Genomic DNA, 18,990 nt, shown 5'->3' on the forward strand with positions numbered 1-18,990 from the left:
TGAAATATAAAGAAAGATATTAGGGATAGGGATACTATATTATTAGACATTTTACTTAAAAAAGTTGGTTTGAAGGTTTGAGTCACTAGAACATAGAGCCTTGGCTAATATAAGCCTGCCTAAAATATTTATTTACTATGTGTTTATATTAATTAAAAATGGATGCTGCTCTAAGATTTTTATATTTTAAAATATCAGGACACTATTCAAAAATCGAGAAGTGTATGACTAAGGCTCTAGACTACGGTGATTACAGTAATAAGCTTCTCATCCTTGGTTAAAAATGTTTTCCAGCCTTTGAAAGTGTTTTGTACTTCAATGATAATAATAATAATAATAATAATAACGTGGTTCTCCAACGAGGCCAGTAGAGGGCAGTAATGTATCCAAGTCATCGCACCTGTCACAACAGTGAAGTAGAAGAAGAAGAGGGCGTCCGTAAACATGAACACGGGTTGTGCAGCGACTGTCAGGAGCCAGAAACAGATGAAACTGAAACATGTAGGATGTATAGCAGGAGGAGAGGTTCAAAGGGAAATGATTGAAGGATATTCTGAATAGTAGACGCCTCGAAAGACGAAGTGTATATAACTCCTTAATAACATCTGGACTTATGAAAAGAATTTGAATAAGGCAACGCGATAAGATTCCTACAGATGGCAGCAATGTCACATTTTTGGAGATCGGCTGCTTTAAAACCCCAGAGAAGAAGAAGAAGAGGGCGTCTGTGCCCCTCCTTTTCATTTTGATGATTTTTTTACTGGTTTGTTTATGTCATAGTTCACTTGTTCCGCCAGCTTACCACTTGACCAGGTGTAAAAACGCGTTTTGGGTGTTTGCTTTCGTGGAACATACTTTGCCGTCAACGAGGCAGATTGAAAAGAGAGCAGAAAGCTAGTTAGCAGTAGGTGTTGGTCAGTCGTACGACCACATCACAGCTGTTAGCCTAGCATAGCACCTGGCTAGCATACTGTAACGTTATGGCGTAAGGTTTGGCAGCAAAATGGTCGTTTGACGACACCAGAGGCAAGCATTTACGTTTATAACATTATTATCAAGAATGCGGTGTGTAGAGAGAAGCGCATGTGTTTTAACATTTAAATCTTTCGCAGGTTAGGCTTTTAGACAGCTGCCTGACAAGCTAGCAGTCAACATTGACGTTAGCATGGCTTCAGATACAAGTGACACCGAGGAATTCTATGATGCTCCAGAGGACGTTAATTTTACTCCATCTCCAAAAGTGTAAGAAAACACATTATGATTATATATTATGATGATTATCTCTGATGGAAGTGACTGATTCACTTGTTTTCCGCTTGCTTTCATGTCTTGTGTCGTTTAGCGTATCTGACCAACTTAGCAATGACAGCTAACGTTAAGTAGTTGACGTTAAATGCTTATAGAGACCATAATAACTCAACTGTTTTAAAAGCATGCTAGGTGCAAATGATAAGTAAATAAATGATGTAATTAAACTATTGAATTGTGTTGTGTAGTGTTATACAGCAGCTCCTAAAGTTGTCCAGCTGTTAGTACAGGGAGTCAACCTCAACAAACAAGTCACATGGTGTTATTCCTGAAATGCTGGAGCAGTAGGATAACGTTTGTTTGGAGGAACAGGTACCTGGAAAACTGAAACAAAGAAGCAAATCTGTAGTTTAATTGAAAGACATAGTTTTTACTCCAAGAAGATATTACTGAGCTTGGCGTATTGGCCGAAGGCGAGCTTAAACAGATAGATTTTACAGAGTAATATTACAAAATACAGCCAGTTTGCAATAGATGGATGTAAGAAAACTACTTCCAGATTTAACTGTTATGCTGTCTATTGACTTTATTATGTCTCTCTTTATATTATAGCATTAACATTATCTCTTATTGTGTGTTTGAACTGTATTCTGTTTGTGTTTTCAGATCCCCTGCAAAGTTTGTCATTCCTTCACCTAAGGTATGTTTATATAAACTGAGGCCCTGTTGAAACGATGTTGTATTGTTGCTATTGGAATTATTATTTCAGATTTGATTATATGTTTTTAAGGCTAGAAAATGACGTGCATAGCTAATACCTAGAATTTAATGTTGTCATGATGGTATCCTTTCTATTGCCTTACTGAATCTCTGAAGGTAGGTCGTTGTATCAGGTAGACTACATTTGCTTTTAGTGTTTGTTATGTAGCAAAATGGCCACCTGCTTGTTTAGTACTTTAGTCAGACTTGGTCTTGGTATTTTGCCAGCTGGCCACCAATAGTTATAGAGGCCAAATAATGCAATACAGTGTTATAGCATCACATGTTTGACTATCTAGAGGTGACTGCAGTGTTTGTTAGTTCTACTCGAAGTTGCACATACCTTAAATCGCGTCAAAGTAAGATATGTAAAAGAATTGTTAAAACAGTAACAGTTTGTTTAGTAATGAGTCACTGACTGCAAATATTCAACCCTTTGCCTTGATCCCTGGCTTGATTAGCCAGTGCCTCCCTCCTAACAGCGAGGAAAATGTAAATGAATCATCTGGCCTTGTTGGCCTGTCTGCCCTTCCCACACAGACAGTTACAACTGAAATTTAAATTAGTCCGGATCATAAGAGATAGCAAATACATGCAAACTGCCTCAGCTGCAACACAATACAGAACTGAGATTGAAATGCACAAGTGAACCTTGCTAGCATTAGTCCTGCACCTGAAATCAGAAAAGTGTACTGAAAACCTTGATTTACATTAAAGTGCAACTGTGTTTCATGCATAGATATATTAGCATTATTGTCTTCTGAACAGCTTTCCCAGAGATCAGTAAACACTGCACAAGACGTGAGCTGCAAAGCGTCCATATCTGAGCCTCAGCAAGATGATTCCCTACAGGTATGGTTTTCTTAAGAGAAAGGATTTCTTGATATCAGAGTTTGATCATATGCTTGTTTTTTTTTTTTTTTTTTTTTTTTCTTTATGAGGATAGTGTACAGTCACAGGATCAACGACAGGCATCACAGCTTACTGCATATGGGGGTCAGTAACTGCAGCTGAGTACCCATACTGAGCCCTGTCCACAACAAAATTACAATCAATGTGAATTCAATTTAATTTCTGATTGGATTAAGTCCAGGGTCATATTGAGCCATCATCTATGGTGGTATGTTGTAGAAATGGCCATCCATCCATTGGGTGTCAGTTTTTGTTTTTTGTTATCTGCAATGAAAACGAGAAAATGTAAATGTACTTATACCCTAACATATTCTTTTGTACCTAAATTATACATAGAAGCTGCATAGAATCAGAGTTGCTGTAGTGATGTTAATTAACTGCTATTTCTTTCTTCCTCATAGATTATTGATAGTATCATTGAGGAGAGTCAAAAGGGAAGTGATGTTGGTGAAGTGGTTCAACTATTAGATCAGCTACACGTTGATGGAAAAGCAGAGCCAAAGGAAGAGAATGGTGCTCAGGAAGATCCTGTGGAGCCTGCAGTACCAGCTATTGAACCTCAGGTGGTTGAGAGTCAAGATGAACAACAGGAAACCGTAACAAGTGGAGCATGCTGTATACCTGCTCCTGACCCTTCAGATCTCCCAGGGCCGTCAGCTGGTGCACAAGGATGTGTTCGGCCTCCGGATATTACCAGTACCATAAGACAGAGTGGGCCTGATGGGGCTGCTGTGGTTGAAGAAAGGGAGCAGGAGCAGAAACCTGCAGACATCTTAGACCAAGTCCCATTCACAGACAGACCAACTGACTCCACTGGGCCCACAAAACCCCCACGTCAGTTCACAGTGGAACCAGACATAGTAGCCAGCACCAAGAAGCCTCCTCCTTCACGCCCACCTCCTCCCAGTGGAGGTCCTCCTCCACGACCGCCTCCGCCGTCTTGGCAGAGTCTACCTTCTAAGAAGTCTCAGGAATGTCTGAGGCCAAGTAGTCTGGAAGGTAAAGAACGCTTCATAAATATTCACAAGTGTTAAATTGATTCAGAATGTATTTTTGAAACCTTGAATTCAACCTTTAAGACATAACTAGATTAGTACAGTTTACAGTGCTGTACACTGCTGTTAGGTACAATCTTTAGACCATCTGAGTTGGAATAGAATGTAAACAGCATTATACTGGTCTGTCATGAATAAGCATAACTACAGAATAACATTATTTATTACTAACTAGAAAGTCAAGTATTTGGGGAGCATTCTTGTAGTGGAAATGATTTTTTCAGATGACATGCTCTGTTGTTTAATTGTTCAGTGTCTGCGGTGGGTTCAGTCAGCAGTGATGCTCTGGAGCCCTGTGGCCTGGTGTCTCCTAGCAGCACAGTCAGGAGTATAACCAAAGAGCTGCAACATTCCCTGGATCTGGCCAGTGCCACCAGTGGAGACAAAGTGGTGACAGCACAGGTGAGCGAGGCTGTGAACCTCAGCTTATTTTTCTTCCAGAGATACTAAAACTTAAATATATAATGCTGTAATGCTATAATGTTTTTGTTTTGTTTTTTTTGTTTTTTTTTTTAAGGAAAATGAGGATGAACAGGCCTCATCTCTAAGTGGAGGACAAACTCCAGGCCCTCAACGTCCCCGTTCCAACTCTGGCAGAGAACTGACAGATGAAGTAAGAGTCCATTTGTCTTTCATTTTATTGGCCTTATTCGGTTTGAATCCAAGCCATATTTCAGTCTCTTCCAGTAAATGTACATGCATTAAAATTGATATTCGTTTGCTATTGTAAAACAGGAAATCCTGGCTAGTGTAATGATCAAGAATCTGGATACTGGGGAAGAGATCCCTTTAATCCAGGCAGAAGAAAAACTTCCTGCTGGGATTAACCCCTTGACTCTGCACATCATGAGAAGGACAAAGGAGTATATTACGTAAGGAGAAAAATGTTTCTCTATATTAGCAAAAGTAGTATTTTTACATTTGATTGTTATAGAGAACCTAGAGAAGGTCTCAATGTTAACACCCATTCTGATTAAGACAATGGAAACACAAATAATGTAAAGGGGAAAAAAAAACATCTGCAAGTTGAAAGAATATAACGTTCACTGAGCATGTACTCAGCAGCATAAAGAAACTGTTCATATCACATTAGTGAAGCACTAATAGACAAGAGGAAATGGTGACATGTCCTCACCTCAAATCTAAAAAAAACTAGCGCTTTCGTCGCAACACACGAAGGTCTAAAGGTGGACAAAATGTACAGAATGTATCATATCAAGCTTTCAGGTTTGTACCTGGTCAAAGAACACTCTTGTGATTTGGGCAGCATTTCCATTGTTTTAGAATTGGCAGTGTTATTTATTATTATTACATTATTTTGCAATGAATAGACTTTTAAGCCCCCATAAGGTAATAATGCACCGTACATTTTCTAGAGGAAGTTGATGTTGTATTTTTACCTTTCAGGAATGATGCAGCACAGTCAGATGATGATGAGAAGCCTCAGGCTCCACTGGCAGACACCGATGGAGGAAAACTGAAACAGAAAACGTAAGGATTAGGAATTCCATGGAGTGTGCTATTGTAATAGATTGTCTTGCTTTTCTCACCACATATTTAAATGCAGACTGTAATCATTTGTTGTTCCTTATTTCTACCCAGAACCCAGTTAAAAAAATTCCTGGGCAAATCTGTGAAAAAGGCCAAGCATCTTGCTGAAGAATATGGAGAAAAGGCGGTCAACAAAGTCAAAAGCGTCCGTGATGAAGGTGAAATAATTAATAATAATTGTTTTGTTTTGTTTTTTTTACATAAATTTAATATTTACCTATGTACTTGTAACTATGTAAGAAATAGTTAACATGTCCATATATATTACAGGAAAAATAACCTAATTCACCTTTTCATAAAAATAATGGAAGCAGTCAAAAACACCAGCCAACCACAACATCATTTAGTTAATAATTTAACATTGTGGGCAGCAGTCATCATGAGTACTCAGTACTTATATCAACCACAACATGAAAACCACCAGGTTGATAGAATCTCATGAGTACTGAATCATCTAAATCCACAAATCAATAAAAGGAACACATTTTGTCACATTTGCCTAATGGCTTTTTGCTTTTGTTGAAGATGTTGATGCCAATGGCAACACGTGCTCAGGACTTATCAGTGCTGAGCAAGGCTTTAATCACCTTATTTATGCTTCCTGATTGGGTGTGTTTCAGTGTTTCATACCGATCAGGACGATCCATCATCTAGTGACGATGAGGGCATGCCCTACACCAGACCTGCCAAATTCAAGGCAGCACACAGCTTTAAGGGTCCATTTGACTTTGATCAGATTAAGGTTGTGCAGGACCTAAGCGGGGAGCACATGGTAAGATCATCTGTATTTTACTTAATGTTAACGAGTGCGCCAATAAAGGCTTGTATTACAGCATCTTTGTCTTTTTGTCAGGGGGCTGTTTGGACAATGAAGTTCTCTCACTGTGGGAGGCTGCTGGCAACTGCAGGTCAAGATAATGTAGTTCGCATCTGGGTCTTGAAGACTGCCTTTGACTACTTCAATAACATGAGATTAAAATACAACACAGAAGGTAATGCTATCAGCATTGCAGGTTTTAATGATTGATTTAGATGCCCAATTTTGGCTGAAGCAAGATTTGTTTTGTTTTGGCTCCTCCAGGTCGGGTTTCGCCTTCTCCTTCCCAGGAAAGTTTATGCTCCTCTAAATCTGACACAGATCCTGGAGTGAGTAAAAGAAATCTGTCGGATTTTAAATAATCTTACTTTTATAGAAAATATTCTAACAACCAGATACTTTTTTAATAATTGCAGTGTGAGTATTTTACAGTACAAGACTGTGTTTTAGTAATAGGTTGCACTCTCATCTTAGGCAAGTTGTATTCCAGAGGACCCAGAAACAGAAGATAGGAATGCCCCTTTTCGTCAAGTCCCTTTTTGCAAGTACAAGGGTCACACTGCTGATCTGTTGGACTTATCCTGGTCTAAGGTGATGGTCTTACTGGCATTTCTTTTCCTCTCTCGTTCATGTTTTAGATGCCCGCTGTAAAGGTTCTATCTCTTCTCACTTTTTCTGTTTTTTGTGTACATCTAGAACTTTTTCCTGCTCTCCTCTTCCATGGATAAAACAGTCAGGTTATGGCACATATCCAGGCGAGAGTGTCTCTGCTGCTTTCAGCATATTGATTTTGTCACAGCCATTGCTTTCCATCCCAGAGTAAGTTGAGTCACAAATCACACATCTATTATTTTGGCCGTCAGGCGGCATTTACAATAACACCTTTTTTCATGTTTGCCAGGATGACCGATACTTTTTAAGCGGCTCTCTGGATGGGAAACTACGGCTCTGGAATATTCCAGACAAGAAGGTAGCGCTGTGGAATGAGGTGGATGGCCAGACACGACTCATCACTGCTGCCAACTTCTGCCAAAATGGGAAGTATGCTGTTATTGGTACCTACGATGGCCGATGTATCTTCTATGACACAGAGGTACTCAGTCATGACCTCATTATCCATTTATGACATGACCGTATTAATTCCAGATTCAAATTAGTTTTTTGTTTTGTTTTGTTTTTTACCTCTGTTTGTACATTGTTTAGCGTCTGAAATACCACACTCAGATTCATGTGAGGTCCACAAGAGGCAGGAACAAAGTTGGACGCAAGATCACTGGCATTGAGCCTTTACCTGGGGAGAATAAGGTAATGCTTTACTTCCACTACAAGTATAGTATGTTTCATGTACCCATGGTGAGGCATGTTAGTCAGATTTATTAAATGATAAATTGCCTCTCTTCCTTCCCTGACAGATTTTGGTGACCTCAAATGATTCCCGCATTCGCCTTTATGACCTGAGGGATTTGTCTCTGTCCATGAAATATAAGGGTTACGTCAACAGCAGCAGTCAGATCAAAGCAAGCTTCAGGTAAGCAAGGTTTCTTTTTGTCTTTTTATCTTCCTCATAAATCATTTAGTTTTAGTCGGTCAGTTTTAGAGACTAAACCACAAAAAATCATTTTATTTTGGGACTATTTCTCTGCAGTCACGACTATTCCTTCATAGTCAGCGGCTCAGAGGATAAGTATGTATACATCTGGAGCACTTACCATGACCTGAGCAAGTTCACATCTGTACGACGAGACCGCAATGACTTCTGGGAAGGGATTAAAGGTAACAGTTTTGTGTGTAGTTGTATTAAATCAGCATTTTTAATTCATCTGTCTTTTGTTAGACCTTTTGATTGAACAGTCACTAATTAACAATTTATCTTTCAGCACACAATGCCGTGGTCACCTCAGCCATTTTTGCACCCCACCCAGGCCTAATTGTTCCACAGGAAACTGGGGCAGAGAAACCAGAAGCGGAGTGTCTGGACTCTACAGACTCTGAAACAATACCCTCAGGTATGTTCACGTGAATTGATTCAGGGACAGATTTCATGACAGGAGGACAGCCACTTCAGTGTTAACTGTATTGTCCTTTCCAGGAGCCCTGAAGACAGATCACACAGAGGTTCTTCTCTCTGCTGACTTCACTGGAGCCATAAAGGTTTTCATCAATTTAAAAAAGTACTGAGCAACTCAGAGGTTGTTAGCACTTGTTCAGGCCTGTTGAACACTGGCCCTAAGGTTGGAGGAAAGCCATCAGGGTACTCTGACGTCACCCAACTACATACTGGTTAACGCTCTGAGACAACGAGCTGTGTGTAGCTTTTCAGGAGAGGAATCCTACGTAGATGATGGCACAGAGAACAGAAATGGACAGAAGGCAGCAGACAAAGCAGACATGGTGTGATTCCCTGTCATATTTCTATTTTTTTAAATACCAAGCAACTGTGATTTGGTTGGCATTAAGAAAAGAAAAACACCTGGCAATGACAAGCACTTCTGGTTTGAGCAGAAACTGAATCTGTTCAGGCATGTACGTTTAGATTTACAACTGTATACTAAGTTTAGCTAGAAAGCTGTAACAGTATGGACACCTAACTGGTTTCTTTTGCTCCCACATTTCAGAAAAATTAACTCGTAAGATACTGTCCTAACGTCGATCACAAATTTTAATGCCTTGTGTAAAGCAAAGTGAATTTGTCGTGAAAGAAAAGTGGTTTAACTTTTGATTTGTGCCTACAAAAACTAGATTGCTTTTTGAAACATTTCAGTGGATGACAGAAAGTCCATATATGGTTACTCGAGGGGCTGGGTATTGTAAGCTTTTCAGTAAAAACACAGGCTCTTGAATACTTTTCATACATTTCTTGGATCAATGAAAGCACATTTCATTATATAAAAATAGTACTGTAAATTATCTGTGTAACATTGCATACTCATTTTGTAAACAAACCAAAAAAAGCTCTATTAATTTCCTCAATAAAAATCCACACAAACTAGAACAATGATTGTCCCTTTTTCTTTTTTTTTTTAACCTTAAAAATTTAGTAACAATACTTTGATACCAAGCCACATTAATCATGAGCCTCATACACAAATGTTCACCACCAACAGTGATTTATTTCATGTCAGAACTTTGCAGCAATATTTCTGGTTATCATCTTAAAAACAAATATTAAAACAAAAATATATTTAGTTACAGTGTTCAAACTTTGTACAAAAGACTGCTGAATTTTACATGGATGGTGTGAGTTGGGACCAAGAGAAGAGACCTGCCGGTCTGTTTAAAGAGCACTGCAGGAGTGCACTGTGTAACGCAAGCAAGCTAATGGATGGCAAGGTCCAGAGCAGAGAGTCAATGTTTGCTCTTCTTTGTCTTCTTGTGGGAGTGATGAGGTGACCGTGACCTGGACTTCCCCACCTTCTGGTCTGGAGATGGCGTTCGAGAACGTTTAGACCACTTGGGAGACCTTGTTCTGTCAGATGGATATAAAGAATGAAACAGATCGACCTTCAAGAGTAAAAATCTGGCTGAGTGATAAAAACTACAACTCCTGGAACTTGCCTAAAAGGAGAGATGCTCCTCCATTTTCCAGTCTGGTCATCAGGATCTCCACTCCCTCTTCGTCCTCTGTCCTCATCGTCGCTTCTTTTGTTTCTTTCTTTGTCTCTTCTGTCCTCCTTTGACCTGTCTTTGGACTTCAGTGGTGTTTTCTCATTCTTTCCTTCATCTATTTCAAACTCCTACAGTAGATGTGGTAAAGCATCCCAAGGAAGTCAGACACAGGTTTAGAAGATGCAAAATACCATCTATGCTTCTAAAATACAAACTCAGTCACACCTACTGAGAAATGTTTGGTTAACTTGTGTCTAACTGTTCCACCTACAGTAATAGTAACAATAGCACTGTTTTTAGTGGCTGGTTTTTTTGTTTTGCTTGGGCAAGAATTTGAAAAAGCATGACCCCAATTCATTCAGTAAAACAACTCAGGTAGTGGTGCAGTAAGCTTTAAATCCTGGTTTTATCTTTGGGCAAACACACTAGGAAAATACTAAACTTTCCTTCTATATAGTGGGTACTCATTGGATTAAATGACTCTGCAGCTGCTCTTCGGCTGCTGTGCTGTGTATTTTATTATTTAACAGTTTGATAAGAGAAATGCTTATATTGCACAACTGTCATCATTGCAATTTTACTTTAGAGACACATCTCTGTGGAATAAATACTGTGTGTAAATAACTGTGTATTTAACTGCTGTAATCATGCTGTACGAATTCAAAGCTCCAGTACACAGCTTTCCAGTAGCTCACCTTCTGTAGCAGTTTGTTTCTGTAGTGCTCCACCTGTTGTTGGATGCTCATTCCAGGCTTGCTCGGCCTCTTACCGCATTCCAACTCATCTTGGATGTTCATTACCTTTACCTGTGTCATACAATCCAATCAGTTCTGCATATTAAATGTAATTTGATATTTTCAAACCATTTAACACACTACAATAGGTTAGATGGATAACTATAGAATCAAATAAAATGGTATAAGGGAATTGCACCAATACACTGTCCTATTTAAAAAAAACATTTCAGTTGTCTCTTCCTTTCTAAATTAAATAGTGCAAACATCTGGAAGACAACACAAGCAGATATGGATACCTGATAAAAAATGTTCACTTGCCTCCAGTTCTCTCAACCTTTTCCTTTTGCTCTCACACATTTGAAAACTTCTGAGGGAGCTTTGGAAGGCAGCGCTGTCATATTTAGACAAACTGGAGGAGTCATCGCTACTGCCGCTCTCTGACTCGTCTCCACCCTGTGGGTTAACACTACTGACAGGGCAGAGCAGAGAACTATGAGTTCCAGTGCTATTTGAGTGGTTCTGTATATACTCTGTGCTGGTGATGCAGCCTTACCTCACACTGACTTCCTTATTACTGTCTTGCTCCACCACAGTGTCCCACTTAGACTCAGATTTGGCTAAAAGAGAATGAAGAAAAATGAGCAGGTTCATCGGGGGAAGATTGATATACAGTGCATGATGACCTGCCTTACCTTGTGGACATGTCCCAGTGTCACCGGTCTTCTCCCACTTAGATAAAGGCACTCTGGAGTGAGCAACATCCACTAAGGAAAAAACAAAGCTTATTTCAGTCACACCAATATTATGGTTTATGTTTGCCATGTAATGATGTTGATAACTTTATTTGCACCTGTACACATTCTGTATTTAATCCACAGCCAAAATTACATAAGCAACATTGAAGAGTGGAGCAGTGTATTGACCTAAGACACTTGAGTTGGGCAGATACTTCACCACAGGAACAGAAAACTTTGCACTTGTGGTTGACAGTCTACTTTCACGACTGTATGTAGTAGTGGACTCACAAGGTATGCCATCGATGCTGTCAATGGCAGCTCCTAAGGGAACACCATCTATGTCATCAACAGGAACTCCATCCAGAGGATCCCAGCCCAATGGGCAGCCGTCAAGGTCATCAACAGGAGCTGTATCCAAAGGTAACCCGTCTAAATCTGTACTGTCCATTGGCGCACCATCGAGATCAGAGGATACTTCCTGCAAACATACAGATAAATGCACATAGATTTACTTAAACAGATAACTAGTTACATTCAATTACAATCAAACTATATGACATACATATATACACATACATATATATATGTAAGTCTGGAATTGTTAACTTACCTCTGCCGTCTCTGTTAACTCCTCTCCTACTTTGGCAAAGCCCAGAAAGATGTTTTGAAGGTGGATTAGATAAGACTCTGGGTATATGGCCCAGTCCTCCCATGCTCTAAAACAATTCATGACCTTTTGCTGTGGAGACAGGAAATGTAAATATTATTTTTTCATTTCCAGTTGTCTGGTAGATGTCCTTTTGTTAAGTAAATGAAAGACACAATTACCTTAAACTGCTCAGCCTGCAACCTGGCTTGTATGTTTTTGTGTGCTGCATTAAGGTCTCCAAATATCTGCGGTAGCTTCGCTTCAAAACTGACAAGACAGTAATAGAAACACTTCAAGCTTACACATGGAGAACAAAGAAAACATGATAAAAGTGTTGAAGATGAATTGAGGCAAAGTCTCTTACTATTTACGATAATATGATGCACCGGCTACTTTAGCACATGAGTTGTGCAGAACGTCTGACACGAGATACAATCTGGCCATCTGTGAGAATGATGACAAAGATTATGTAAGTGAAACATCTACTCTGTACATACTGTGCTACTGTGATCATATTAAGACTTGATGGAAGCAAACTAGCCTTCTTCTGCAGGGGTGTCTGAAGTAGGGAAAAAGATTCAGTGATAACTCCGACCACTTCCTCTGCTGCGTCTGCTCGGTCAAGACAGAACAGCATGGCATTGGCGATATCTTCTCTGCTTGGAGTGAGCTCTTTGAGGAGCGTCTCCAGTCTCTCTCTGTGCCTGAATGGGGGTTACAGAAGGATAACTGATGTTTAAACTCACATTACTAACACCATCAAATAAACGTTGCTATGCCTGCTGGAGTTTCTTACTCAGATCGGAGCTGTCCTTTCTTCACCTCTTCCTCAGGGGAAGCATCCTCCTCCACCTCCTCTCCCCTCTCTTCACCTCTCTGAGAGTAGCTGTTTATGACAGGAGGTCTCCATAAAGACCCTCCGCGAAACATACGGAAATCTGTGGTCCTCCACTCTGCTGGAGACTCTCCCTGTGGATGAACGTCAGGTGTGTAGAAACTCACATACTGATACATCAAAATTTGCGATTTCATGAAATAACATTAATGCTGTCTGTAAAGAACTGGAGAATTCAAAAGGTCCAGCAGCTATTCTATATCAAATTTGATTAACAGGTTAACTTTAATTATTAGTAAGTAAAAACATTCAGTTCTTCCACATAGACTGTACGTGGATGCAACTTGGCACAGCAAGGTAAATGTTACAGTAAAAACATACCTGGAGGATGGAAAACAGTTTCCAGCGATAGTACACATGATCTTGGCTTTTGTTGTCAAAAAGGAACCTGATTCAATAACAAATGATCACATTAAATACGTACCCTACAAGGTAACTTTAGAAAACAACACACAACCACATACAGCAATACTCACTTGTATTCTGGATTGTTTTTCTCTTTGTTCATTATTATCGCTTCAAACACTGGGCCTTCTCGCACCACAAACTCTATCATCCTATGAATAAGGAATAGCAGATTCCTGTGAAGAAAGAAAAGTTTATCAAACCAGGGTTTAAGTCAAAACTCCCAATGCAAACGTGTCTCTCCTTAGTTACAGCATGAGGCTCTGCAAGTCGCTGGTCAGTTATTATGTGAACAATAAGAACAATTCATATATGGCTATATGTCAGCATCTTCTGATTATGTGCCAGATGTAGAGCTGCAGTTTATATTAATCACAACTGAAGCCTGCAACAGTTTGTTAGATTTGAGTTTCAATGTTAAATCTACCTGCCTTCTAGCTGTATTGGTCTGCAGTGTCTCAACCGGTCTACAGGAAATGCTGGGTGCACATGTGTTTGTATTAAATGAGTCAAAGATGATTCCAGGGTGTCAAGCTTGGGGAGGCTGGTGAATTATTTTTATGATTTTTTTTTTTTGTTATGAAACCTAATGTTTTTTACATAGTGGTGATAGAGAAAAAATATTTTTAAACGTTTAGTGGAGTTGTTTATATGATCCGATGCATTTTTAAGCTAATTCTACTCAAGTTGTAACATCACATTGCCAAATGTGATGTTAGCCAAGAAGGCTGAAAATAAGGTCAGAATGCACAATGTTAACATCTAACCAACGTTTCCGATCCGATTCATCAAGGTGAAGCTATCAGGAAGTTGAGTCATAGCAACTGGACTTCTGATCTATGCAGATAGAAGAAAATATCTTGCCTTATGTATGTGGATACGCAAAAAGTGCACCGCAGCCTCTGCCCTAAAACAGTTGTATTACAACAGCTAGTCAGGCGTAGTAAGAAGAGTGTGGGTACCTTTCGGCTGGGATAACCACTTTGACTATGGCTTCGGACAGAGTCTGTTTGTGAAGTCAAATCAAATAGTGAAAATATTAAAAAGTGAGTTCTTGTACAAATGAAACACTGCAGGATACATACAGCATAGAAAATGACAATTCATAGACAATGAAATAAAGGGAGGTTGACACAGCTTCATTACTATGAGAAATGATTGTAAAACACTAAGTCGACTACCTTAACTAGTTTACCAAAGGGATTTAAAAGTTTTAAGAACATTTTTAATACATAGTAATGCAGACACTACTGCAGCACTCATCAAGAGCCTACCATGCCAACTGAAATCGCCAACTATCATGCAGACACAGCAGAGAACAGTGACAAGTTTACCTTGTCGAGCTCTCCCTTGGACACACCTAGTGGCTTAGTGAAGTCATTGCGGAAGCGATCCCTTGGCTGAGCGTTGAATGGCAGACCAGATGGGGGTGGCACTGTGGCCCTCACTCCAACTGGCGTATAGAGAGGCTGAGGTGGAATGCGAGCTGGTTTTCCCCACCCTAGTTTCATTTCAAAACCCATAATCGCTGTCCCTGCATCATAAAATGTCACTTAATCACACATCTGCATCGAGTGTAGAACATTAACATACCTGAAGAGTTGTGGGGTAATTAATTGAATCAGCCACTGCTGTATGTAAATCAACTGTACCATCAAGTGCAGCCAAGGCTCTCTCTGCATCTTTCCGTGTCATGAAAGCCACAAAGGCTCTGTTGGAGGTCCTGCATCGCTCCTCGTCTGTTCGCGGCCACATAATCTTCACACTGGCCAGGGGACCATACTTACCAAACTCTTTGCAGAGCATTTCCTCATTCATCTGAAAAAAAAAACCCCCCAAAAAGATAACAGCGAACAATGAGAAAGGTACGTGTGCTGCACTGAGATGATCAACGTCTGTATGCTCATTTACCTTTGGACTAATACAGTTAATGTAGAGGTTAGTGGTGGTCGGCACTGATAGGTCATCATATAACGCTGTAGGAAAGTAACAGGATAAAAAAGGATTGAGATGAAGAGGTTTTTAAAGTTTTCGATTTAATAAAGCATTCATATTGAGAATGCACTCTTACTTGATCGTCCTGATATGTCCAGATCCCCATATCCTCCTCCGGGGTCATTTTTCTTCCTTTTGTGCCTTTCCTCACGCTCTTCTTGTATTCTGCATTTTTCATACACATAAAAACAGATTACTGAATTTATGAATGAAAGAACACATGAATGAAATGAACTGAATATTTGCAGAAAAACTTACAACTTCAGTTCTTCTTTAAAGAGTTCAAGATTACTCTTCTTCTTTTCTTCTGACTTTCTTTTAAACGTCTGTTAATCAAAAAGCAAGTCTGGTTATTGTTGCAGCAGATCATTTCTTTGCATTAACCAAATGAGAGACCACAGGTAACATTTTAAGACACATGTATAATAAGTGCTTTTACATAGACATACTTACAGATTTTTTGCCTTCTGTAGATGATACAGGTGAGACATGCTGGGACACAGGAACAAACTTTGTAGGAGGGCGATACAGCTTACTTTTCTTGACCTCTGCTGCTTCCTCTTCTGTAAAAAGCACAACAATGCCTCAACACTGACTATGCAAATAGGTGTGAAAACTATCATTTCTGTAATTGTAATTTTAGTAGTCAAAAACAGAGGAGCAGAGCTTCCATGAAATGTAGGCACCAAAACATAAATAAAAGATAAAGATGATTTCAATGCTGAGTCCGTCTGATATTCTTTGCTTGTCATTTTCAGTTCTCCAGGTAATTCAGTTTAACTCATGCATGTCTTGAAGAATAAGAGAGGAAACAGATTTGCGATCCAGCTGCGTCCTATCGTAACGGTCAATTGAAAGTCATGAAGTCCAAGCTGCTGACCTTTGGTTGCGTTCACAATACCCCCACGCACAAACGTTTTCACGCCGCTTTTGTCACTGTTCTCAAATGACGCCAAGAACTCTTCGAAAACCTCTGCTGCTTTTTCTTCCTCCTAGAAAGTCACGCAGAAACATCATTAAGTATACGTAGGTACTTTTAATCTTGCTGTTCTTCACAGCTGAAATAATTACAAATTTTAACATTGTTACTAATAAGCGCAGACTTCATATATATTTGTATTATCAAAATCACTCAATTATACCCATTACTGCAACACCTCCAGTCTTCCTACCTTTTTCTTGAGCTCTTCTTGTTCTTTCTTCGAGAGCGTTTTGATTGGATTGACAGGTTTTCCCTTTCGATCTGCCATTCTCAACCTGCAATAGTATTAAAGAAATACAGATGAAGAGGCTGTCAAAATACACAATTAGCTGATAGAAATAAAAAAGCAACATCAAGCTCTATTGAATCTTTAGTATTCTGACTTTTTGCTGATGGAGATTCTTGTAAAAAAGATACCCAATATGGTTTAAAATATATAGTTGTAGGCTACTTGCAATTTTACTGGACTGTGTTTCACCAGTCCAGTAAAATACCATCTAACCCATTTGTGTTTATGATGTGTCCTTTAAGATATATGCAGCCAATCTGTGATTCAGCCAAGTAAGAACTGAAACTCTGCACATTTGAATGCTAAACAAGCTAAATCTCCTCCAACTCACTGCCCACTGCTGCAGAAGAGGAGATGGAAACTTAGCATGTCAACAACTCTCAAGTTGTCACAGCCACGCAGATCAATTTCACCGCAAAATGTACAGTTAGAGCCTGTGGTTTCACAGATTTAACACAATCCAACACATACCCTGAACGTCCACTGCTGCAGGAAAACGACTTGTTTTGGTCTTTCTGTAGAGTAAACCGTGTTTAAAAGGCCTGGACAGTGCATTAGCTGTCACCTAACTTTGCTAACGTTGGCGTTAGCTAGGGTTAGCTTCACGCCACAGTAGCTGGACTCCACAGACAGAGATGGTAAACTAAGGAGAAATGCTGAATACAGCTGATTAAATCCTCATTATCTATCTAATCTCATAATTCATACAGATGCAAAAAAAAACCCTGTCTAAACGTTAACGTGCTAACCACTGACTGTGCACGGTTAGCTGGCTAACACAACAGTCTGATAGTGTGTTTTTCTCCGCCGTCATAAAGCTCCCACAGACCACACAGGACATTATTAACCTCACTACATGCACACAGCTCCAAACCGCAACTTACAAAGCGTGTCCATGCTACTGCTTCACCAGTGTGGACAGGAGGTTTGCATCACAACATGCTACCATGAGGACAGATCTCCGAGCGGAGCCCCGGACGCCTGCTCGGTTGCTGTGTTTGGTCTGATAACTAATGAATGAGTCGGTAAATATTCATGAAGGGGACTGGACTGAGTGTCAGTCTCATCATTTCACTTTAGAAATCTTGTATATGGTCTGCAAATTATGCTTTTCTCTAAATTATGAGCTTTAAATGGGTCTTATAAACCTCTTTTTTATATTATATTATATTATATTATATTATATTATATTATATTATATTATATTATATTATATTATATTATATTTAAGTTGTATAATAGAATAAAGTAACTCTCATCATCCATCAGCTGACTAATACCAGAAACGGCTGCATACTCTCAAAATATCATATAGTCAAATTCTATTATCACTCATAGCAAACATTTAATAAACATTACACAAACACTGTACTTATACGATATAATTTTGACTTACTTGCATTTCACTGGAGTATTTCCATTGTATGTTAATACAATACGTCTTACTTATTCAGATTCAAAATGTATATATTGCAATATATGCAAAATGTAATCTAACAATAAACGATGTTGTATTATTATGAATAATAATAAGCCAACAGTACGTAAAGTGTAGAGATACCAACTGTGCTGTTTTTGTTCCACACCACTCTGTAGTAGCTCAGGTCCTGGCCTCTACTTTTTTATTAAATGCTATAAAATTAGTCAAATGAATCAAAATCAATCAACTACATTAGATTTAACACAGTTTAGAATACACTATTGTCTTGAGTACTTGCATATCTTTGAGCATGTATTTAGTATTTCAGGTTCAGTAATGAACGTACTTCTACTTATATTACCGTATTTGCACTTTTATTTAAGTATTGAGTTCGGATACTTCTGCCACCTCTGATTTTATACTGGGAAACTATATATTTACTACAACTTATATCTCTACAGCATTAACTATTGAACTGTAAAACACACCAGAGGCTGTTTAGGTTTTAGAAAAAGTAATAATATAGTTTATTTTAATCAAATGAATGTTTTTGGAAACATCTTTAGGTAGGACATATCAGTTGAGTGACATCATACTAAATCTTTAATACAAAAAAAAAGATAGATGTCTTTTAATTATCATAAGACCTGAGTTGTAATTGGGTCAGTTAGAGAGTTACAGTTGTACAGTGGGTTATTAGTGTATCTGAACAGATGAGGAGGGTTTGAGCTGACCAGAGCAGCCTGTGGGCTACCTTAATGCTCATCTAGTGTGACATTAAAGGGAAAATGACATGTACCTTTAAATCATGCTTAAATAAAGCTGCTGTGGTAGATATAGATGAAGGTCCATATCAGGATTTTGTTCAACTAGCTTCCACTCATGAGTCTGCCAATCCTACAAGAGGAGTAGTAAAGAAGATTATAAACCATA

The 18,990-nt window shown here is 39.0% G+C and overlaps 2 protein-coding genes across 3 annotated transcripts; one reads left to right on the top strand and one right to left on the bottom strand.

Annotated features, from left to right (window-relative positions):
* The first annotated feature begins 435 nt into the window (after positions 1-435).
* On the top strand, positions 436-9,334 carry wdr44 (WD repeat domain 44). Its single transcript, XM_026371023.1, has 21 exons — positions 436-1,026; positions 1,113-1,242; positions 1,915-1,948; positions 2,776-2,859; positions 3,321-3,918; positions 4,228-4,376; positions 4,492-4,587; positions 4,710-4,846; positions 5,382-5,465; positions 5,577-5,683; positions 6,146-6,297; positions 6,379-6,517; positions 6,607-6,671; positions 6,817-6,933; positions 7,039-7,161; positions 7,244-7,435; positions 7,546-7,647; positions 7,755-7,870; positions 7,988-8,115; positions 8,220-8,348; positions 8,432-9,334. Exons 2-21 carry the CDS (start codon positions 1,166-1,168, stop codon positions 8,518-8,520), a joined length of 2,718 nt encoding a protein of 905 aa, XP_026226808.1. The 5' UTR covers positions 436-1,026; positions 1,113-1,165; the 3' UTR covers positions 8,521-9,334.
* Positions 9,062-17,641, bottom strand: zgc:163098 (uncharacterized protein LOC100037380 homolog). Of its 2 annotated transcripts, none has more exons than XM_026371025.1 (24): positions 17,522-17,641; positions 16,539-16,623; positions 16,247-16,358; positions 15,820-15,929; positions 15,625-15,692; positions 15,443-15,531; positions 15,283-15,347; positions 15,024-15,189; positions 14,706-14,905; positions 14,334-14,377; positions 13,443-13,547; positions 13,288-13,354; positions 12,868-13,040; positions 12,613-12,775; positions 12,436-12,515; positions 12,251-12,338; positions 12,033-12,161; positions 11,711-11,900; positions 11,378-11,449; positions 11,239-11,302; positions 11,004-11,151; positions 10,644-10,754; positions 9,898-10,076; positions 9,062-9,808 (listed from the first exon to the last, which is right to left on the bottom strand). In XM_026371025.1, the coding sequence occupies exons 2-24, from the start codon at positions 16,614-16,616 to the stop codon at positions 9,688-9,690; spliced, it is 2,622 nt and encodes an 873-aa protein (XP_026226810.1). In that variant the 5' UTR covers positions 16,617-16,623; positions 17,522-17,641; the 3' UTR covers positions 9,062-9,687. The 2 variants fall into 2 exon arrangements, with proteins under 2 accessions (XP_026226810.1, XP_026226809.1); XM_026371024.1 differs by having other exon boundaries at positions 11,004-11,154.
* Between the last annotated feature and the right edge of the window lie 1,349 nt (positions 17,642-18,990).

The sequence above is a fragment of the Anabas testudineus genome, chromosome 14 (genome assembly GCF_900324465.2).
Source record: "Anabas testudineus chromosome 14, fAnaTes1.2, whole genome shotgun sequence".
Classification (NCBI taxonomy): Eukaryota; Metazoa; Chordata; class Actinopteri; order Anabantiformes; family Anabantidae; genus Anabas; species Anabas testudineus.